This window comes from Ascaphus truei, chromosome 2, assembly GCF_040206685.1.
Source record: "Ascaphus truei isolate aAscTru1 chromosome 2, aAscTru1.hap1, whole genome shotgun sequence".
Taxonomy (NCBI): Eukaryota; Metazoa; Chordata; class Amphibia; order Anura; family Ascaphidae; genus Ascaphus; species Ascaphus truei.
The window spans coordinates 101,185,954-101,209,782 of NC_134484.1; the positions used below are offsets into that span (position 1 = coordinate 101,185,954).

The 23,829-nt window shown below is 42.4% G+C and overlaps 1 protein-coding gene across 6 annotated transcripts in view; it reads right to left on the minus strand.

Annotated features, from left to right (window-relative positions):
• The window catches only part of SGK3 (serum/glucocorticoid regulated kinase family member 3), a 117,516-nt gene that overhangs the window by 50,030 nt on the left and 43,657 nt on the right, over nucleotides 1-23,829 (minus strand). For 5 of the 6 annotated variants that reach the window (XM_075583917.1, XM_075583893.1, XM_075583889.1 and 2 more), the window contains 5 exons: nucleotides 6,052-6,260; nucleotides 4,640-4,723; nucleotides 3,406-3,478; nucleotides 2,316-2,360; nucleotides 512-587 (listed from right to left, as the gene is read on the minus strand). In XM_075583917.1, the coding sequence (XP_075440032.1) occupies nucleotides 512-587; nucleotides 2,316-2,360; nucleotides 3,406-3,478; nucleotides 4,640-4,723; nucleotides 6,052-6,129 (356 nt within the window). In that variant the 5' untranslated portion in view covers nucleotides 6,130-6,260. The remainder of the gene's footprint in view (nucleotides 1-511; nucleotides 588-2,315; nucleotides 2,361-3,405; nucleotides 3,479-4,639; nucleotides 4,724-6,051; nucleotides 6,261-23,829) is intronic. The other variant, XM_075583926.1, reaches the window with a different exon arrangement.

Genomic DNA, 23,829 nt, shown 5'->3' on the forward strand with positions numbered 1-23,829 from the left:
TAACCTGTACTGCATATATCCTGTAACCTGTACTGCATATATCCTGTAACCTGTACTGCATATAGCCTGTAACCTGTACTGCATATATCCTGTAACCTGTACTGCATATAGCCTGTAACCTGTACTGAATATCTGTGAGCCAGTTTGGCCATATCTGTTTGGCCACAATATGCATGGGCGCTGCTTTTCTGATATGCTTCTTGCTTGTAAAATTCTACTTCTATCAGAGAATGAGATTGAGTAATGTAGCAATGTGACTGGCTGACAAGTTGGATACAAATATTCATGTAGGTGCCCCGCATGCATCATGTTTTCATAACGGAGAATGATTGTACTCATTTATAAACGGCTGCCTTGTTTTTGCCTATGAACACTCATTCTGACACTGCCATGGGCGGAAGCTCTCTATTCAGCTTGCTGTCTATAGTGCAATTCTGATATACTAAAGAGAAATATAGCACATTATTGAGGGTGACAACAAATTATAAACAATGAATTAAAACCTGCTTACTGGCTGCATAGCTGCGGATACTGCAGTAAATTCTGAATAAACTCATTCAGTCCTGCTCTTCGATGCTGAATAAAATCTGTATGAACAGAGAAGTTAGAGTTAAAGATGTAGTTCAAAAAAAGATGTAGAAAAAGAATAACTTGCGTGTTTCACTAACGGCTTGTAACGCTCACTAACTGGCATGATAGGGGGATCAGACCACTGCGCGTCTGTGACAACTGCATTGTGATGCAGTGATACAACATTACCAATAAACAAGTTATCAGCTGCGATCATACCGAACCAGAAAAGGAAGCAGCACATTGCTTTCCCATGCATTGTACATCTCCCTGACAGGGTAGGTGTTAAATGGATCCTGGGAAGAAAGAAGACGGCACTCCAGTACTGTAGTCCTGGCAAAAAAAAACTTTTGGTAGCGCAAAAGAATCAACTTTTTGGTCATAGTGTGGACAAAGGTCTACACCAAGACCGAAACGTTGATTCTTTTGCACTACTAAAACATTTTTTTTGCTAAGACCACTTGAGTGCTGTCTTCTTTCTTCCCAGGATCTGCTATACCTCAACTCGCTGGGGATTTCTGAGCACCCTTGGCTGCTCTTCACGGTAATTGTGACTGCACCTACCTTCTCTTATCTGGGATCGGTGTTAAGACAGAGGGGCTCATACTGCAGATGGTGGTAGCTGAGCTGCTGTAGGGAATTGGGTTATCATGCCCCGGTATACAGCAAGTAAACCTTTTATTGCACAATTTAGAAAATAAATGGAAGGAGTTTTAAACCAAATTTCTGTACACTTGTCTAGGTGTAGTCTCACAAAGGTTCAAACAAAATGGCAGATATATGGTTAATGGCTTAAACATGGTGATTGATACATTCACAAATCATGAGACAACTATCCGCATTATACATTATTTTGGAAAGATGTTTCCGAATATGCTTTTTATGCATTTTAACTTGGAGTTTAGGTCCTGTTTTACTGCCCCTGTCGAACTCCCACCCTTATCAGCCATCTAATTGTGGAATACGTTTTCCAAAAACATATAGTGGTAGAAATACATAGAAGCTCCAAATGTAGTTAAAATAACGTACAGAGTGTGACAAATGATTGTTTGTTTCACAGAAATGAATGACTGTTTAAGATGACACTTCAATGAAGACAGAATGGAAGTCAATCAATGAGTTATAGTTAGGCTAATACTCACACAAGCGATACTGTATAACAAAGTAATGTATAATGTAAGGTTACAATAATAAAGGCTACACTAGATTAAACTGGAAACAAAGCTGCTTGTCAATCTGGGTGAAGACAGAATCAGCCTTGAGAATCATGCCTCATTCTGTAGAGATCTGCTCTGGTATGCAATATATATTAACCTCAGCCAATTGAGAATACTGTATACACATCCAGCAAGGGAGCAAAATGCAGAATGAATGTGTATTTACACTGGCGACACACTTTATTCGAGCTTGGCTAGTCCCACGAATTCGGGTATACCCGGGTGTATTGAGGTTTGTGACTGTTTTCTGCCAGAGTGCATTGAGGTATTTTCCAAGCAGGGATTGAAGCATTTTATTCCCTCTGGCTGCAATACTGCACAGTATATAAATATATAATGCATTACAATTCAGGAATTTATGCCATTTGGTAGACACGCGAAGCATTGCAGCCTATTAAATCCTAATCATTATCATTTAACAGATCAGCCGCCCGTCAGCCAGGCATGAACCCAGGCTGGGAAGGCAAATGCAACGGGGCTTGTCAGAGGTGAGGAGTGGCGCATTCCAGGTATCTGCCAGGTACATACCGGGTATTTGCTCGAATAAAGTGTGTCGGTGCAGTATGCATTTCTCTGAAAAACAAAGGTGAGGTGTTTTTGTGGAGAAAAAAACAACTTGACATGGCAGTAACTCCAAATGATTTCATATTAGAGTTATTCAGAAACATTGAAGGCTTTATACGTAGCGCTAATGTTGCAGATCAACATTGAAGGCGGTATATCACTTGTCTCCAAACACTCGCTTGCAGATAGACAATGCATCTTTTAAGTAAGAAATTACTTTACTAGGTTAGTTACTTTGTCCATTACATGAACTGAAAGGTCCCCAGAAGTTGACTTGTGGTGTCATAACACATATAACCACCGGGTCACCAATGGAACTATGATGTTCTATTGACCGCCAGATCAAAGCTGGCCCCGCAGTCATATTGTGGGGCATTGGGCAAATATTCTTGCTCGGTGAACAACAGTTACATCTCGGGGACTAGGGGGCCCCCCAGAGGTTGGAGCACCGTGGATCGGCTCCGAGGGAACCGCCAGCTCGTGTAGTATACAAAAAAACATTATCCTTCCTTCAAAATAAAATGTTAAAAATTGAGTTCCTGCTTTAAGCAATTAACCCTTTTCAGATCTAGACAGGCAGGTATTAACCCCATTTCAGGTCTGACAACTGCCATGAATTCTGCCAACCAAGAGACCACAGGATTGACAAACAATTTGTAGACATGATGTTTACATTTCTTGATATAACACTTGTTTGATGTCAACAGCATTTATTAGGTTAAATGAGTTTAATAATAACTGTTACAATACAAGTTATTTAATTAGGGGTCATTCACATAGCTTTAACCTATCCATGCCAGTAATGTGTTCACTGTGGTTGTAAGTGGCACTGCAGCTTTACGTTACAACTGAAAGCAAAGTTAGCAATGACTTGCTACATTTTCTTAAATCTACTCTCAATACCGTTTTAACAGCGTGCACATAAGTAATATTCTTTAAACTTATTTTTTTTCTTCTTCCTGAAAACCCTTTATTTCCGTGATTCATTTCCAGTGCTAAATGTGGTTTCAATGGTTGTGTGAAATGAAAGAACATATAGAATTTGTTAATTTACCTGGATCAAAATTATCCCCAAAGATCCTCTTGGCTGGAATCTTCAAGTTTACGTTTGGATACTGTTTTCTAAGCTAAAAGAATAGCAAATAACGTTGCATAAGAAATCAATCCAGGACAATTTTGAACACAGTTACAGATGCAGCCACGAGTATTAGAACTCTTGGGACCCCTGCTCTGTTAATCCGATGGGCCATTAAGAATCTCAGAGAAATGTTTCAGCATTTCCCAGAATCTCCCAGAATTTCCCAGGTAAGTGTTCTAATACGGGTGGCTGCATCTGTACATTTCTTTTCGAAGCACAGACAAACAAAAAATGTTGTGGGGAAAACTGAAACTTTTTTTAAAGGCTTATCATGAAATTACTGGGATTAATCATATATATACAGATGATATATAAATTGTTGATATAGTAGCCGTCAAATAAAGCATTCATATTATATCAAAATTCCAGACAAGTCTTAAAACACAACCTACCAAAAATGAAATGGAAAGTGTTTTAAAAGCAAAAGAATATTACAGTATATTTAACCAGCACATTATTTTATTCAGACTTTATAGCAATGGACTTTGTTATAGGGTGTATTTTCTTTTTAATAAAATTGCATCATCTTGCCCAAGTTATCCAACTTTCCAAAATAACCTTTTAAGTTTTGGTGTCATTCATTTCTTTCTAATAGTTAAAAAATAGACGTGTACAAAATAAAACTATGGTGGCTCACCAGATATGCAGCAATGTTGATTTGTGTGTGTGAGTGTGTGTGTGTGTGTGTGTAAAACCACTAGGTTTAGTAACAAGTGTGTATTTTAAAACAGCAGATCTGCATTTTTTCCGCCTTGCATTTTATTGGTTATACTTTCTGACATTGTTTTTATTTTTTTTAAATCTGACGCTCCGTTAAGGAGATATAGGTGTTTGAAATATTACGTGCCCGGGAGGATAAAAGGGAGTTCTCTCCAAAGCCCAGTTCAATCTAAAGGTTACCATGGTAAACTCAGAAGCTAGAGGTTAAGAAAATGATTATTTTTAACACTAAAAAAAAAACCCTTAATTTTTTTTTTTTTAAGAGTAGTTCTTGCTCAGAGGGCAAGATATTAATAATATTTGAATTAAACTCTCCTAGACTTCTGGGGAGGATTCCTGTTTTAAAGGGCAGTAGTGTGGGTAGCTGCTTTCAAAATATTACTAAAAGATGTATGATATTCTTGTATGTGCATGGCAGGGCCGTACTTACCGTGTTGTAGAGTTTATCAAATTCAGCATAGCGTCTGAAGACAGACCACTCATTGCGTCCCACAGAGACTATAACTTTGTAAACCTGTTGATACAAAGCAGATCGGATTCTGCACAAGTCTCATGCAACCTCTATAAATGAACAGGGACTTTCTGTTGTTGGTGTTGACCCCGAAATGGGAGATTCTCTTAACCAATTAATATAGCCGTGAGGAGGAGTAGTGTCAGACCTCGGGCAAGTCACATATCTCCCTGTGATGTGTGCGCCAAAAATAGTACCGGACGTGATTTAAACGCATATCCACAAAGAAAATGATATGCAAAAACTATGGCCGCTGTTTGACTCGTTCGCATAAGCTTAATGCCAGGTTAAGTTGGCACTACATTGCATTAGCATCAAATAACCTGGCATTAAGCAAGTCTTACCAAAAGGTGGCGTTGCTCTCATGCAGACCCTAGGAAAGCGTCGCGCAAACTGGGGGGGCGCGAGATTTGTCTGGGGGCGCGGGCTGTTGTAGAGGTCCCGTGCTCTTCCCCACAGCATTTAAATTAAATGCCGGGGGACCGTGTGAGGCGTCTGTAACACTCTACTTACTGTGGTACAGACGCTCTGTGACACGTCGCTATGGCAATGCGGCGTCAAATGACGCCGCTGGTCACATGACCTGACGTCACGTGACCCCCTGACGTCACGTGACCCCGAAGCGTCATTTGACGTAGCTACCAGGTAGGAGTGGGGGGGGCGAGCTCTGGAGCAGGCAGACAGGGGGGCGCAGCAGGAAAAGTATGGGCTCCCCTGCCCTAGGAGACAGAGAGACAGACAGAGAAGAGAGAGAGAGACCTCTATAACGTGCCAAGGGACTTCTATACCTCCCCAAACTCACCTTTATAAGAGTATGTGGAGAGATACCTGTGCACGAAAAGGAACACACCTGAGATAACTGGAAATATGCCAATATAAGTCATTCGCATATCACAAGTAGCATATTTCCCAGGTATCTCCGAGCTGTTCAGTTATGTGCACAGGTATCTCTTCACATGTTGTATAAAACGTGTTTGGGGAGGTGCCTAAGCCACTCACTTAGTTTTCGCTCTCTCTTTCTCTCTCGTTACCTTTAAATAGCCCAATGTTAAATCCCTGTGTTAACCTGAACGGCCTTTGGTAGATATGCAATGTTAGGGGGAACGCCTCTTTTGCATATCATGATCACTAATGGTCGGATACATTTAACGATACGCTACTTAGAGGACGTGGAACAGGGTTAACTTTAGGCCATTCCCTTTTGTGGATAAGCGCTACTATTAACCAAAAGTTCATTTAGATTAACGTTACCCTGAATAGCCTATTGGAGCTTAGTGCGTCAGGGCCTAAGAGCTGTGAACGATAGATTAGGACATTTGAAGCATACTTACTGTGTATCTCTTCTTTTTTTCTCGGTGCTCATCAGAGCTGGGAATACATACGCTCGGACAGCTTGGCTTGGTTTCCATTGTATAGGATGGCCGGCCAACTCACTGCAGCAATGGGCATCAGCAGGAGCGGTTAATGGAGGGAATATTTTACAGGCGATGAATGAAAATCCAGAGTAATATGTGAGAAGACCAATATTCCATCATGCCACCTTCAGGGGACAAAAATGAACACAAATATTATTCATTTTAAGCAATGGAATAATTATATAGGAATGCTCCTTTAGCAGAATAACAGACCTGCAGGATCAACAATATAGAAACTAGCTTCAGAATAGCACACATAGGGACATATATACCGGCTGCTCACTACAGGGTTCTTCTCCAAGGGAGTCTCCATAGCTGAACCGCATCATTTAATGCTCTGGTAACCCCTGTTCCCGAGATAATTACCGGTGATGTTACCGGGTTTCAAACCACCAGGTGAAACAAAATGGCCGCAAAATCTTGCAGGCCAATAGTAAGTCCTCATTCCGTTGCGACTTGCTATTAGACGGCCATGTAAATCCCCTGGAGAAACGAGGGAGTAACAACGGTGACTTCTCTGGGGTTTCGGGAAACGGAGGTCCCCAGAGCTGAAAAGAACACTGCTAAGTCCTAGGGTTTTCCCCCAGTCCTAAAATAAGTAATTCATTATACAGAGGAGTGTGGCTTTAAAGCCCCACAGCAGGGGTGGTCAACTCAAACAGGTCAGGTTTTCAGGATATCCCAGTTCAGCACAGTTGGCTCAATCAGTGGCTCAGTCTTCGACCTGTGCCGATACAGGGATATCCTGAAAACCGGACCTGTTGGTGGCCCTTGAAGACTAGAGTTGGCCACCCCTGCCCTAAAGCACCATTCAACACGGGTTTATGGCACCTTATTTTGTAATGCAGGGATATAGGCTTTTATTAGTTTGGTAAAGAAAGTGGCTACGTATCAAGTCCCCTTCCAATCACAAACCGAGAGCAGTTTATAGGTTAAATAATCAAATCAGAAGCAATTAGACTTGAGAGGAAAATAACATTGGCAGTGATCCTGCATGTTAATAAATGCAATGTTTGTAACTTTAACCAGGAAAATGTCAGCGCGTTTACAGCCATTTTTAAAGTCTCCTGTCAATCTTGTTTGCTCCAAGCCAATCTTGTGGTAATCAAATGTGTGTAACACCCCCTATATTGCTAGAAGACCAGTTAGAAAAGAGAACTGCATAAGGATAAGATCAATGACAAGGTAAGGGTAATCAAAGACGGGTGGGGAGCCGTGTTGGCCCTTTCTTCCATGAAGTAACAAAAGGAGTAGGAGGTATTATACTTTTTATTGGACCATCAAATAGATTAAATGTTACAAGTTTTCAAGCCTCTCCAGGAAACAAAATCAAGGACCCTGAGAGGTTCGAAAACTTGCAACATTTCAACTACTTGTTGGCCCAATAAAAGGTATCATACCTCATACTCCCTCCCTTATTACTACATGGCACAGGGAATGAAATTCTATGCTCAACTGCAAATACAATGGTAATAAACAGTGGTCGACAAATCACCAAAAAATCTACTCGCTCCCTAGTACCACACGTGTGCTGCTTGGGCCAATAGGACCTCACCACGATGTTAAATCCACTCGCCCGGGGCGTGCAAATGTATAGGTTTGTCGAACACTGGTAATAAACATTGCCAGTATAAACCCTTAAAACACACATCCTTGTCTGATGTTTACCACTTACAATGTTTGTTTAATCGCACCGGCCAAAACACGCAGAGCAAAGAAAGGCAAACGGCAAAGTGCGTGGAACTCGCCACACGGCTTGTGTCTGTGGTAAAAGAACAGATCGTGGCAAAGTGCAACACCTACAGGAGAAATGTTGCAGCATTACAGGGGGATTGCCCCAGAAGTTTCAAAGCAGTGTTAGAATACTCGTATCTGCATCTGTATACTTCAGTAACTCCATAAAGTGTGGGGTTTGTCACATACGTTAGAATATTCACAATGGTGTGACCCCTCCTAACCTGATATTCAAGGTCGCTGGAGAGTATCAGGGAAGGATGGGATGGAAATTAAAACAGAAAGGTAACATGTAAAAATATTTTTCCATTCAGGTTTTGTTTTAGCAGCGTATTTAACCAACAGGTGCATTGTTTACTACAATGTTTAAGCTGTCAAGAGGTCTTCCCTGTGCTGGGGAAGATAACCGCTCCATTCAATTAAATGGGACTAAAATCTTCTCAAAAATGGGAAAGCGGTCTTCACAGTACTAGGAATAAAGCATGAAAAATTGGTTGAAAAACGATAACAAAAACGACCCCACCCCCGCCCGTCACTTGTACATTTTGAATCAGTGGCGCACACAAACACTGGTAAAACAACACATAGAAAAATAGTTATTGTGTTTTTACGCCCACCAGTGCTTATGGTATTTGGGAAGAATTCCACCCCCAAAGCTTCCGGGCATGATCACACCCCGAAGATATGTAACAATTGGAAAAGCTGTTGCACAACCACAGTCTGTAAGCAATCAGACGTGGGCTCTCGTTACATAGAGTTATGCCTGAATGTGCGCTTTTTGGAACTCCCACAGATTAAATATTTGATAGTGCAGCAAAAACATGACAACATAATAAAAAAAAACAATTTAAATGACAGACTGCCGTATTACTGTGCAGTGACAGTTCCTGTAACATTGCTTCCCCGCTGCTATGTTGAGGCACACCCAGGCACGTCTCTCGAAAATCCTGGAATTCAGTTAAAAAAACAGCACGCTTTCGGTTTGATTTCCTGAGTACACGAGAGGCCTTCTCATTACTGCATTGTGCATTGCAGTACCACGGCTTTCACTTGGGATACCAAGAAGTGGGTCTGCTTTCACAGCCGCGGTTACGCCAGGACTCACTAACCTCCGGTATGGGTAACGTTCAGCGATCCCGCGGAGGTTAGTGAATCTCCCTGTTCATTTCGGGGGACTTCTAACCAACCCTCGACTTCGCTCTACAATAAACGACCATGCTGCGATGTTTATTTCCCTCCATACAACAACGGCCAAAGAAATGGCAAGTTTAGGCGGTATATTTCCCGACGACTTTTAGCGGCTCAGTGCTGGAATATTTGAAAAAGATTTTTTTTTTAATTGTAAAACCTCCAGAGGCCGCACCGATAACAAATTATACTCATAATCGTAAAAAACCCCAACCCATCAATATTATTTCGTTTAGTGATAGAGACGAAAAGGAGTTTGACAGTAAAAGAGTTAAGTATATGAAAGGTATAAAAGTGTTCAGGTGTCCTGTAATGCACTGCGGACCCTTTCCCCTGGCAGTGAAAGGGTTAAATGTACGATGTGCCAACACTTGCATTCTTACTTCTCCTTCTTGGCCTGCTGCTGCGCCTTTCTGGCAGCAGAGGGGTTAACAGACAGCCTCTGTGTCTCTCTATATATAGAGCGCAGTGTGCTCAGTAAATAGCTCACATGTGTCCCGCCGCTGGGAGTGACCCAGTCCGAGGTCACTTCATCCAAAACATAATCCAGGTTTCCCAAACGCCGACAGTCACATTCACCACTTGTAATATTTACTGATGGGCAGGTAGCCAGTGACCCCGTTAAGCAAACACTCACCCCAAATAATTGCCAGAAACAGAAGTGCAGTGAATACGGTTTAGCAATAAAGGCAGAATTTACATGCTGAATGTGCACTGGTGTTATTATGCTTGTTGAAATCCCCGGTATTTCCAGGGTTATTTCCCCACCCACCACTTTGTCTAGTTGTATGCTCTGTTCCTATCCAATGCCATGGAGCAGATATCCAAACAAGCTCTATTTGTTCACTTCCTATTGTTCTTCTGACCAGGACAGGTAAAGCTACGACCCCAGTGCCTGTGCTGCATGCGCGCCTGCGAGGCTGGCGCGCGTGCAGCCGAGTTCCCCGGTCTGCAATTAACTGCAAGGGGAAAGACGGGGGGGGGGGGCGTGACGGGGGAGTGACGGGGGCGCAGCTGTGACGCCAACCGGCAGGTTTGTCCTCATTGGCTGAACCACCAGGGGCGTGGCCTAGCGCTCCGTCACGAGTCCTGATCTCAATTCTCTTGAGAGCAGGAGTTTCTGTCGGCGCAGGGCGGCGGCTGCCCCTCGCAGCAGGCCCGGCCCCATTGTGGGGCGGCTGTCGTCCCTGCAGCGTCCACCACAGTGGGCGCTGCAGTAGCCAGCGGGGACTTGGCCTAAGAAAAGCTTGAGCTCACTACGCACTGTACAGTAGGTATAAAAACAAGGTGTGATATCTGGGCAGTGCGGCTTTCTCCATCCAGCAGCAACACATTTATTAAAAACAGTATCAGTAATGTATCATTCCCAGGTAGAAGGCCACATATTTATAAATTGCCTTTCTCCGTATATTTCATTGGGGAATACTCCAGAGTCCAGTAGATTTTGGTTTGAGAGAAATATTAAAAAGTAATGTTTTGCGTGATCTCTTATATGGAGTACTGTATAACTCTGCTATAGTCACAGAGTGCAGTGGTAATATTTTGTCACTCAGCTGTGAGTCCCCAACTATCAGCGTATTTGTTATGGTGTGTTTTACAGATAGTGTCTAAAGATGGTGGTGGAGTGCTTTCAGTGAGCTACAACTTGTGTATATGTTATTAATAATAATAATAACTTTATTTCATATAGCTCCTTTCTCTCAAAGGGACTCATAGTGCTTCACAATCCTGCCTATTACAATATAGTGGGCACTGTCCCTGCCCACATGAGCTTACAATCTACTGTATATTTTTGGGGGCTTGCACAGGGTCACAAGGAGCCGTCACTGGGATTTGTACCAGGTTCCCCCGATTCAAACGCAGTATCATTACTCACATAGCCACTCCTCCTCCCAATATTGCTCAATGGCACTGAAAAGCATCCTTAAGCATGAGAACCAAGGGGTCCTCCAGAGCTGACCCACAATAATTTATTTTCAAAGATGGCGCCTGCAGTCATCCAATGGGAAACCATAAAGTCATCCATACGATAACGTTGTGGCTTCCCATTAGCCAGCAAGACCAGTTGGATTTGGTGGCTATTTTGAGTTCCCTAGTGGGAGAAGAAACACCGGCAACAAAACTGGTAATAACCTTATGTAATAAATACAGTGTCGTTGTAAAGACCATTATGGAGGGGGGGGAGGAGGGGTTAGGAGAGGGGGAAAGAGTAGGCGGGCTTGCTGCTTTAACACGGAGTGAGGGATGGGCTGCAGCCCCAAAGTACCACGGTCCCTCCGGCACTTGCGATCACGTGACTGCTTCTCTGAAGTGGTCACGTAATCGCTCCGTCAATGATGATGTCATAGAAGGGGAGGATTATTCTCCTCTCTCATAAGTGTAAATAGCACCCTGCATACCTGTAATATTATGTGCAACACTAAGCACATTATGACTCAGATGCACAAAAAGGGGGCTAAGCTTTAGCACACCTTTACTCCCATTCAAATGAAGGCCAAATGAATGGGAGTAAAGGTTGTCACGGGAGACCAGGCATTTACACCTTTTTACCGGGATCATATCACTGAGCAAAACTAAATGATAAAACAAATTGTCATTTATTCCATTGAAACAGATGTACACACAGTGGATTACACAATACAAGAGAAAGGCACACTTACCGGGAGTCTGGGGGGAAAAACTAGACTTTCCTAGCTTCTACAGTCCATAAAACAAAGTTTGAAGTTGACCGAGACTTAGCCCAAAAAGTCCTGGAACCCAAATCGGCATGAAGTTCCTGACGCCACCGCTGTATCCGCTCCGGAGACACCGAAATCCCTTGACCGGGAGAAGGCACCAAACGTCCTGGTACTCTTTTCGGCTTGAAGTTCCAACCGCGACCATTAGCAAATTTCTTGCCTTGAAATTTCTGAAGCCGGCTCGCGTCTATTTCTCCAAGAGCATATTTTGGTGATTTCAAATTTGCCGCTGCTGTCTTGGCGCTCGTACCTTAGAGAATCTCAACACCAGATTGGCTGCAGGGTTTCTTATAGTATTTTGGAGTTCATTCACAAAATACTACAGCTAATCCCAGCGTGGGAACTTTACAACCAGCCAATCGGATGCCTGCCAGTCTTCTGAAGCCGGGCAAGTGGATCTTCTGAATGAAACAAGGGCATGCGTGGGTTTGCCACCTTAGCCACTTGTCATGCAGAAGCCACCTGCTGGGTTAGGTGCCTCCAGGTCTGGGAAGGTGTATACTAGCCGGAGCTTGTATTGATCACAAGATGTTGGTACTTCACCTAGCCATCCAGCCCAATGTTCTTCACACCTCTGGCAGCATCTGTGGCTTTCAAGTCCGAACCCCAAGTAGACACAGTGGCACCACAGTTTGGTAGCCATCTGGCTCACTCAGAATACCAGCTGTGAAAGTCCCAGCTTATTTTACAGTGCACAAACAAGACACTACAAAACAATTAGTGGGTTTTTTTTACACTGGGTGGGTCCCCAGAGGTTGGGGGTCCTGGGATCACTTTTGAGGACACGACCCCCAAAGAGCGGTCACATTGCTGAGTGCTTTCAAACTAGTTCAAGTCACATATTGTAAAGGTGCCCAAATGCTGTGGTCTCTTGTTTTTGAAGCTTTTTTTTTTTGCATGTCAAATCAAATTCAAATTTGCCCTTTGTGTGATCATACCTTCCAGGAAACAAAAGCTGCATTTTAATTCACTCAGTGACATACATATATACATTATCATATATATTGTATATTCACTGATGAGCATTACTGGGCTTTTATGCAATACTGTTTCTGTCCTAACTTTGCAATACTATTAAACATTTTATTAACTGTATGAAACAACCAGAAAAAATGGCTAAGGTACAATTCCCGACATAATGCTTTTCTATACTAAATGCCACCATGTGCATCAGTGTAATATATGTGTGCATTAGTGTAACATATGTGTGCATCAGTGTAACATACTGTATGTGTGCATCAGTGTAACATATGTGTGCATCAGTGTAACATGTGTGTGCATCAGTGTAATATGTGTGTGCATCAGTGTAACATATGTGTGCATCAGTGCAACATATGTGTGCATCAGTGCAACATATGTGTGCATCAGTGTAACATATGTGTGCATTAGTGTCACATGTGTGCAACTTGCATGCTATTCTGTAAATTTACTGACAAGCTCAGCACTGCTGACTGTCCCCGACCGTGCACATCACGTGACAACCCCGTCACTAGCCGCCTCATCATGGGACCTCCCCAATGTCCTAGCTTCTTCTTTTTCACCATGCCGCAGGAAGCGCACGCGCCTTCAACCGTCAAATAAACGCTAGGGCACGTGCCTTTATTGTAGCATCTGCTGTGCCAAGCGCTCCTGGCACGCGGATGTACAGATGGTTAGAGCAGCAGGTGGGACTAAGGACATTGTTTAGCGTGGACACGGCTCTCGATCCGTCGCCAGGGGTAATTGCGCTCCCTGCCCCTCCCCCTCCGGCCGAGTCAGAGATACTGGGTGATACCTGATATCCTTAGTTCACTCACTGTTACCTGCAAAGTGCTGTTGGTGCATCATGGAATCAGTACAGACCGTTTCCTACCTCCCCATGTACTGCTAGTGGCCTCTGGTATACTCTCCGGAAATTGGCAGAGGACTGCACCTCTAATAAGTGTCTCTAACGGGGCAATCACTCCTAGGACCAAAATGTCCTAATGCCAGTGACGTGTAAGGGGTTAAATCTGGGGGATTGACACCTTCGTTACCACGCTAGGACATCTACACACCTTTCTTAAACGTTTAACCCCTTCAGTGCCCACCGGATGCTACTAAAGTGCCACCCCTTCCGAAGAGCAGGAGTGTCGGGGGGGTCTGTGGCCATGGAGCTGCTATAACCCTCCGCCACTGAAGGGGACAAAGTTTGGAAACACAAGTGAAGGGATTTTATTTCCTCTAACTGCTCCTTGTTGCCTGATGTCCCTATGAGATCAGCAAGTGTTTGCATAGGTAGAGCCACCTTCTCTGTATTGGTTCTGTGATAAGGACAGGGTGGGATAGGGGTCATGAAGAAAACACTTGGTTGACAAACACTTCCCTATTCAGAGGTCTCGTAAGAAATTCAACGTGTAATTAATTTCCAGAGAAACTACACAAGCCACATCTTTGTTATTAGCACGGTTCGATTTGAAGTCAACGACACTAAAATTGAGGTTGAAAGGTTGTTGGGTGGGTTACATGGGGATTGCTGCTTTGTAAGACGCGTCACCTTTCCTCTTCGTGCAGAGTAACTAAAGTGTGAATTGTCGGTAGGTCAGGAAATGACCCGGATGGAGGAAATCCTATTTGTTGTTGGATCGGTTCCACGGGAAGGAGGAAGGGGGGGGGGGGGGCTGAGGACGTTTGTATGCCATGGCCTAACCATCGTCCTGCTGAACCCTGAAATGCGGGGGGAGCTCGGCCGGCGTTGGAGGTTGGGCCTGACTTCCAGCTTCCCAAACCGTTGCATCTGAGCAGGCCTATTCCCCCTCCCCGAAGTTAAAAGAGGGGGAAGGTGGGGAATTGACAGAGGGGGGATTGAGTGTGAGGAGGGGGGAGTGAGAGAGGGGGGATTGAGTGTGAGGAGAGGGGGGGGGGAAGTGACAGGGAGTATTTAGCGGTTTTTTATTTGGGGGACCCTTTAACATTTTTTGTAGGAGGGGCCAAAAAATTGTAGCTACGCCCCTAGGTGTTTTGTGGCTGAGTAGTCACAATAAACATGAATCACTCTGTAAAACAGTTTATGCTTTTGGAGGGGAAATCGTTTGCTTGTTTGCATGAAGCAGAGTGTTTGGGGTCATTCTTGGTTCATCTACAGTATCCCATTGTATTCTTCCTTTTAATTACATTTTAAAAAAAAGTAAAAGTAAAACCTGTTGCCAAGTGGCAGTCATCAATGTACATATGCTGATTGCCCTCTGTATTTTCTTATTATGCATACTGTTGTTACATATTTCATGAGGTTGAAAAAAGACATTATATCCATGAAGTTCACCCTCTGTTACATTTAAACGACAGATACTTATCCTGTATTAATTTACAGTTTTTATTACTGGACTATAAATACTTTATTTCTGAGCCCCAGAAGAGATGGTCACGTTCATTTGATCCTCTCTGTAGGGCACGTTAAACAAGTGATTCATTCGAATATCAGAAGAAGCAATGCCAAATGTATCCGTGTAATCGTGTTCTTTAGAAAGATTCATTCACAATTGTACTTATTTTCATCCTGGCAAAAATGAATGTTTTCCTTTTCTTTGGGTCTGATGAATTCGAGCAGATCAGCTAAGTACAGCATATGTTTATCTGTTTGACTAACAGTGGAGAAAACAACGTTTTGTGAGCAGAGAGTCTTATCACCAAAAGGCATTAAATAAAGCGAGTAATAACTTTGCAAAGGGTTTGTTTACCATAGAAAAGTTATGTTGTCAAATTTATGTAAAAATACTTGTTCAATATATATTTTTTTTGACGGTGTCTATTAGCTACACTGCATTGGTCTGGTAACCATGCCAATGTACTTATTTAACTTCTGTACTGGGAGGTACGGAGCCTTTAAAGCTGCAGACCAAGCAATCTTCAACTGTACATGTGTTTTTGTGTTTGTTTGTTTTTTAATAAAATCAGTTCTGTACTATGAGAAAATACTTTTAGAATTAAAAAAAAATAAACCCATGAAAGACATTTTTTATGTATTATAATGTAACAAGCATTTTATTTTTCTATAGAAACCATTTACAAAGTCACACCCCCTTACTCTTCTGAAACAGGCTCTGGCACACAACCCTTTTTATGCCCTGCCCTCTCTCTAGCAGTGTACCAATTGTTTCTAGTGACTGCCTGGTCACATGATCTTCCCCACAGAACGTTGCATCTTTGGTCCTCTTCTGCTGCCCCGACAGCCATTTAGTGAACCCCTGAGCCGAATCTTCACCTATCGATCGGAAACTTAGCTAATTACCTATCATTGTGTGGATTGCATTGATGCACATACAGTATTAAAGGGGGGGGGGGAAGGGGAAGGCAGCTTGGACTGCTGCTTTAAATGTGCTTGTGAATGATTTGGTCATTTCCTATAGGAACAAGTGGCCATTGAGTAAATACAGGTTGTGCTTCATGATAAGACTTGTAGGTTTATATAAGCCTCATTTTGCGGCATCATTACATCTCACACATTTTTCATGTTGAAATAGCTCTGATTGTAATTTGTATGAGTATTTCTTATATACAGCTCATAGGTTCAGATCCACAAAAGGGTGCTATCCTTTAGCACAGAGGTGCTCAACTCCAGCCCTCGTGACCCCCCAATAAGTCAGCTGTTCGGGTATCCCAGCTTGGCGGGAGTTGAGGTAGTGTAAACCTCTATCTATTGTTCATTTTCAAAAGTAAACATTTTGCTTCCAAAAAGTGATGCTTCAATGAAAAATGTAATTATTTGGCTCATAATAATAATAATAATAATTTAAATGTAACTTTATTATATCCCTTATGTTCCTGTTACATATTACGGCTTATTTCATGTAAAAAAAATTATTATGTATTTGTTTATATTTCATGGAATGGTTTACTATTTTAATTTGTTCTTAATGTTAATGCATTTTAAACACCGAAAGGAAAACACTTATGGTAAAAATAAACAAGACCTGTCTTCTAGTGAGTGAGATTGGACTGTTATCAGCTCAAATTACCCAGTCAAACGGCTACTTCAGACTATACTGACTAGGCCCCTAAATGAGTGAGACACCACAGGCTGGTTTTTATATGTTTGTATTAGCATGGTCCTGTCCACAATAAATCAAATAAACAGTGTGCTTTTCACATTTCAGAATTCCTTTTTATAACATTGGATAAAGCAACTATAAGCCTGTATAATAGCCAGTCAGTGTATATATAAACATCTTTAATGTTTGCCCTTTCTACTAATATGAAAGCATTGCTCACAATGGCTTATAGTCATGTCTATGTATCTTACAGTACATAGCAGTAGGTTACATGGATTGGCTTGCCCTGCTTTATTTTAAGTCCCTCTTAATTGAAACATACTGTAATCCTATTATGTAAAGGTAATATCAATGGACAATGTTAATCCAATGTTTCTTTGATACGACTTAATGATCTTTGTGCTTTTCTGGCCTAAGCTCAAATATCACCGAACAAGGATCTTGAACCTGAATACCAAACAAGCAAGCAACAAGTCTGTCACATAATGAGCCTTTTGTCCCTGCAGCTCAATATGTGGTGGTTGCTTTTTACCCACACAACTCTCTGTAAATGATGATACAGAGCTGGGTTTAACCCACCATTGGTATGCAGGGTTATGTAGTAATACGATCAACAACTTTATAAATCGCTGCACCGTTTTCCTATGTGAAAAAATATACTATATGAAAACGAGCATAGCAATGGTGGTGGAAGTGGAGCATGGGGGACGGTTTTCATATTATTGTATATTGCTAGATAGGATTGGGCCCTTAATGCCGTGGCACAAGAAGTTCAACAGTGTGAGCATCTTTAACCTGTTGACAATCAATACTCAACCTGAGAGGAAATGATCATTGTTGTGACCTGTTTTTGTCATGTAAAAATGATTTTTTTTTTCTCTGTGGTAAAATTATTAATTTTAAGCAGCAATCTTCCCGGTCCCACATCAGAATGCGTCCCCCCCGGCTCCCCTTCTCAGGTTGACATTACCTGACCTTGGCTGATCTGCACGTCTCCAGGCAGCCCATGCGTCTCTCCTACCCCTATTTCTGAGAAAATATACATTTGAATTGGCCAGTAAATGTAAATCAAAGTGAGATGCTCAGCGGGGTCACCAATGGAAGACCATAAGGTCATCCAACACAGTACTTGATAAAACATACAGTAACCATTACCTCATTTATAATTAATATGGCTGTCCCTGTAGCAGAGGCCTACACAATTCTCATAACTTTTCCTCAGTGGATGCAAAAAGGACATTCTGGCAGATGCATCCCAATGGTTCTTGCTTTGCTATGGTGGAGAGCAGCACTAGTACTGCTACACTGTATGTTGTTTAGCTATCATCACCATCCCCCCTCACTCTGATCAGTGATGAACACCCCACAGCTTTTGCAAATATAGTACTAACATAGCAATACCTACTACTGAATTAACTACTACAGAAATGTATAGCAGATCATCAAGTCTTCTCAAAGATCCTCTGTGCAGGTGAAAAAGCAAAGATAACAAACTGGAAGTAGTTCTCTGCAAAGAGAGTCAAGTACGTTGTGTTGCAACATTTGATTAAAAGGTGGAAAGATTGGAACAGTCCATTAGAGTCCTTGATTGCTTTCTACGTCTCCTGCTAACACAATTAGTTTAAGATTAAAAAGCAATATTTATCCCATGTGTTGCCTACTTCAATCTCCAACTCCTAGAATTATTCTTTAATCGACAAGTCATGAACTACATTTGTGGTTCTTTTTTTACCTTTAGGATTTGTAGTTTAGTTTCTGATCAAATACATTGATGTTTAGGTTCTACATTTTCAGGAAATCAAAGTTAATTACAAGCATCCAACTCCATCGTGGTCATTCTTTTGACCCCAGACAACGATCACCTTTTCCCTGAACCTCCACCGCTCGACATGTGCATTTTTCCTGAAGTGCGGAGTATTAGTTGGAACTTTTACCCCCGATATTGGAGTGATTATTGCTAACCACTGCTTGTTACGGTGTTCTAAAGAAAATAATAAAAAATGATTGACACATTTTATATTTACTGGACTAGTTTCTCCCCAGACAGTGTGCATAGAGACAGAGGGGGCTAGTCATTAAACTGTTATAGTGCCGAACAGGGCACTATTGTACAGAAACTGTCATTGAAACAAGCTGGAGGTTCTGTGCGTTCGTACGTTAATCTGCACCATCACAGTTTAATCAACAACCCCCAGCAATAAGGTGACCAGGCGTACCAGTTTTACCGGGACAGTACCAGTTTTAGAGTGCTTGTGTCCCGAAAGGCTAAGTAAAACGTCTAATTTGTACGGTTTTGAAATTGCTGATCCAAAGGTCCCGGTAATTTACCAAACCACGCATGCGCTCACTGTTCTCCGTTACAAACGCTCGGTCGCTTGCAGGCATGACGTGATGCGCGAGGAGATGGTGACTGTTATCCGCCCAAGACACTCGCAGGCTTGATGTGCGAGGAAGTGGCTGGGGGAGGTCCAGGGAGGAAAATGCACGCCAGTGCAGTGTTCACTGTCCAAGAGCACGTGCCGTTTTCTGCTTGCTGTGAGCTAGAGTCGTATATTTTACTTATAGGGCCTGTGTAGGTGATTTGACACAGTGTGTGATAACACAGCATATTTCTATGATTTATCCCATTTGCACTCGTATTGAACATATACCTACTCCTTTTTCTTGGGCACTATTCAGTTTTTACGCTAAAGTAATAATAGTAGGCCTCGAAGATCATCATGGTTGTCACGGGAGACCAGGACTTTTAACACTTTTATACCGGGATCATTCACTAGGCAAAACACAGTAGTGGAATAAAATGTTTATACGGGTAAACCCGCGTACACACAATGAATACACAAAATACAGACGAAAAACACACTTACTGGGGCTCTAGGGGTGAAAACTAGGCTAAAATAGGTGCAGGGCGCCTGCTTCGGAAGGCTTACCTGACCAGGATATCCATCCGGGCTTCCTGATCCTCTTTTCGTCTAAAATCCTCAGCTGCGACCGATACGTTCTAAAACGAGAACTTGAACCTTGTGCCTGACTTAGCCTCAGCTAGGCAGGCTTTTTTAGCTCAAAAAATGAAGCCGGTTGTTCTGCTATTCGTAACAGAGCAACTTTGAAAAGCCCGCCTTTGCATCACCGGCCCAAGTCACAGGATCGTCTGGTTCTCTGGGGCTTCTCCTTACATACACTCCGCTGCGATAGCTTCAGCATGGAGGTAGGAGGAGCGACCAATCAGAGCGTGGGAATTCCTCCCACCAGCCAATAGGAATAGGAGCTTGTCCTTTGGCTGATGTCAGAGGAGGGGCGTGCCAAGCCGGCTCAGGATGCCCCATGGGCGGGACATATGAATTGACCAATGGAAAACGCACCAACATTCTTCTGCTTCCCCCAGTCAACCCATTGCCACCTACTGGGCAGACACAGAGTCTGGCAAACCAGAGGGTCCTCCCCGCAGGGTTGTCTCTGTTCTCCGGACCCAGTACTCCGCCCTGCCCTGGCCACTTAGCACCCTGACACCTCTCAACATCCCGTCTCCTCTTTGAACTACGATGTCTATCCAGACTTCTCGGCACCTATATTGATGCCCGGGATGACTGAATAGACATTTATAGTAAATGCACCAAACATTATAAAACATATTTTAATACATGTTATAACTTGGGGAGACCCATATCTAGGCGGGACATAGGACTGGGCTCGAAAACCAGGAGTCTGGGGGGCACGGGGCAGCCCCGGTGGAATTCAATCCGCGTACTGGCAAATCATGCCTGCACACCGGGGAGAATTAGGGGACTACCGGTATCTTTGGCCCCCGAACTCCTGCAAACAAAACAACTGCATTTCGACCCAAATATCCCACCTAAAACTTACACACAGAAAGTTTCATGCGTCTGGGGTAAAGGGAACATGGAAAGTGGAAAAGCAGGGGACACTTTAACTTTTGCATGTTATGTTACCTGGCTTATGGTGCTATGTAGCTGCCAGGGACCCCACGGTTTCAGGGGTAACCAAATGGGCGTAACCTTTATTGTATAGCCTAGTTACCACCTACTGTCATAATGGCCCTTTGTAGGAAGTGTACATTCGACGATTTAAAGAAAGAGTTCGATTTTATTAAGAAAATAAACTTGGAAGATGAACATGAAGTGCAAACCACTATTTGTGAAACAAAATTTGCAGTTGCCAATGGCTTTTTTCTAAGAAACAGGAAATGGGAAAAGATTATATTTTAGCGGCAAAAGAAGCTACACATGTGTTTCAGACAATCCTGCACAACCGCAGCTTTAGGTCTCCAGACTTGCAAAAACCATGTATGACAAAAAAACTCAGCTGTGACAGCACGAAAAAACTGAAGCCATAGCTTGAAACGTCCTTTCTCCGATTGCAGAAGAAGGTAAAGCTAATTTGTGTGAGTGTAATTTTATATCATTATCCACAGGCACCTCCAATCATAAGGATGTCAAATTGATTCCCGTCATAGTTAAATATTTCAAGCTGTGTGAAGCCACTCAAATAAAGCTCTTGAGTTTAAAAACCTTCAAGGAGAAACCGCCAAATTAATTGCCAATCATTTACAAGAAGCCTCTGATCGGAATAAAGGAACAGATACATGAATTGCCTTTGGTTCAGACAACACAAATAGCATGATGAGCGGATCAAAGCAGAGAGGCCAAAGCAATGTGTTGAAGCTATTGAGAGAAATTATTTTCAGTGATGTGATAGAAATAGATTGTTCTGCACACGTCACTCACAATGCCGGTCACACAGCAGCTGATCAGCTCCCTTATGGGATGGAGGCCATGGTTGTGAAGTTATACAAGCATTTTTATATGTATACTGTTTGAGTGGAGATCATTTTGTCTGCTTGCTGAAACAGAGTACAAGCAGATACTCGGATACAGCAGTACGTGAACATTGCAGTACATCAAGTGGCTAATATCGATGAAGGATCTCTGTTTTTTTCAAGGCTAAAGAAGTTCTTAGAAGAAAAGCTTCAGGTTGAAGAGTGGAAAAAGAGTTATCCAAATGATAAATGGAAAGACATTTTCAACCTTTTTCATGTAAACTCTATCCTTTGTCAGTTCATGAAGTTAATTGTCGAATTTGCTTCTTGCTTACCAGGAACCAATAGCCCTACTGAACGTGTTTTTAGTCTAGTGAACAGTGTTTGGTCTGAAGAAAAAAGCAGCATGAAAGTGGATACAGTTAAAGCAATAATTTTGATAAGAGTGAATTCTAAAGATGAAAGTTGTTTGGCATTTTAGAATAGTGTGTGTAAGGATAAAAGGTTCCTGGGAAAAAAATGCACTCCTCTGATAAGTATAAATAATTAAAATGCAATTTGTTCCAAATCCAAATATAACCCCCCCCCCCTCAAAAGGGTTATTAGTATGATAAGTGTGTACCCACCTTGTGTTGTCATGGATGATGACATCACAGAGAGTATATAAGGAGTGAGGAAAGTTTGAGAAGGTTAGGTTCCAGGAGGACTAGAGGAGAGAAGCCTCGGGGAGAGTAGATAAGTATGTTTACAAAGTATTAGCCCAGACCAGGTTCCCCTGTTTATTATGTTGTAAATAGGGACAGTACTCTTTAAGTAAGGATCCCCAAAAGAAGGAATGGAGTCCTGAATATTACAGGAAAGTGAATATGGCACGCCACAGAGGGCCTTAAGTAGAGGGCTCCCGGGTGTCGGCGGATCAGCGCTAACAGCGGATCTGCACTAATATTCCTAATCAGTCTGCATGGAAGTGGCAGTTCCTAAACAGGCCAAAGATATCGGGTCACGTGAGAAAGACCCGCCAGGACTCCCGTAGGGGTCTAGGGAAATCGGATTAATGCCGATGGTATTTCGAAACGAGGAGCCGGTTCCCACAGCTACGTAAAGCAACTAAGTAAATGTACCTCCATCCGAGTGTTAAGAGTGGGCACTAATGGAATAACCATATTCATGTATGTCTGATATAAAATACAGTACAAAGTTATTGAGATGTGTATGATCGGTCCCTGTCCATGGGGACACGAATAAATGACGGTTGTACAACAAAAATTTCTGGCGCCGATTATTCTACAACCTTAGTACCTCATCGACTAGCAGTCTGAATCCAGCCCCTGAGTCAAGGTAACCCATGTGGAGTATCCATAGACAACACACCAATGTAATCTCCCTAGAAGCAGGGAAGGGAGGGTTACACAAATATATGCAATTACTATTGGAAGTGCAAAAAATCCATGTTTCATAAAGAATTTATTTGAGGAAACGTTTATCGTCTATTATACAATGTGTCTAAGGATAAAAGTTTCGATCAGAAAAATGCACTCTTCTCATAAGTATAATTAATTCAAATGCAATTTGTGCCAAATCAAAATGTATGCAATTAGAATTAAATGTGCCTAAAATACGTGTCAAATAAATAATTTTATGATTTTTGACTTTTGTCCCAGTTTGCTACTAGAAAATATGTTCACCTTACTTACCCAGAGAGTGTTGTTTTGCCTGAACCTGTCTAGCAACTGCAGACATACTGTACCTTGTACAAGAATGAGAAATCAGACGTGTGATCATCTGTGACACTGATTTAAAACTCACCACCCATGGAAAGAATGAGATAAATGCTTCAATGTATGTACATGAGTGGGTGTAGCACATCAGCATGCACCTGTCATCTTATAAACCATTAAAGAACTAAACACCCACTTAATAAAATCTGGCATGATAACCATAACCTAAAGCGGACATTTCTGGGTTTGACTTTATTGTACCTTTTCCGCACTGCTTAACCAGCTAGATCGAGTCACTAATTAAGTGCCAACTATATTGCATAGATTTGTCAGTAATATCATATACGAACCTCTCCTCTGGCTTTGGTTGGTTTTACAATAGTCTGAGCCTTCCTGGCTTTATATTATGGAACACACCAAGGGTGAAACGCCACAAATTCCTATGTATGTAGTGCCCAGGAAGCATTAACGTATCAACAAACCAAACCCTGATTATTTCTGAGTGTTATGTCATGCCCTTAGTGCTACAGTAT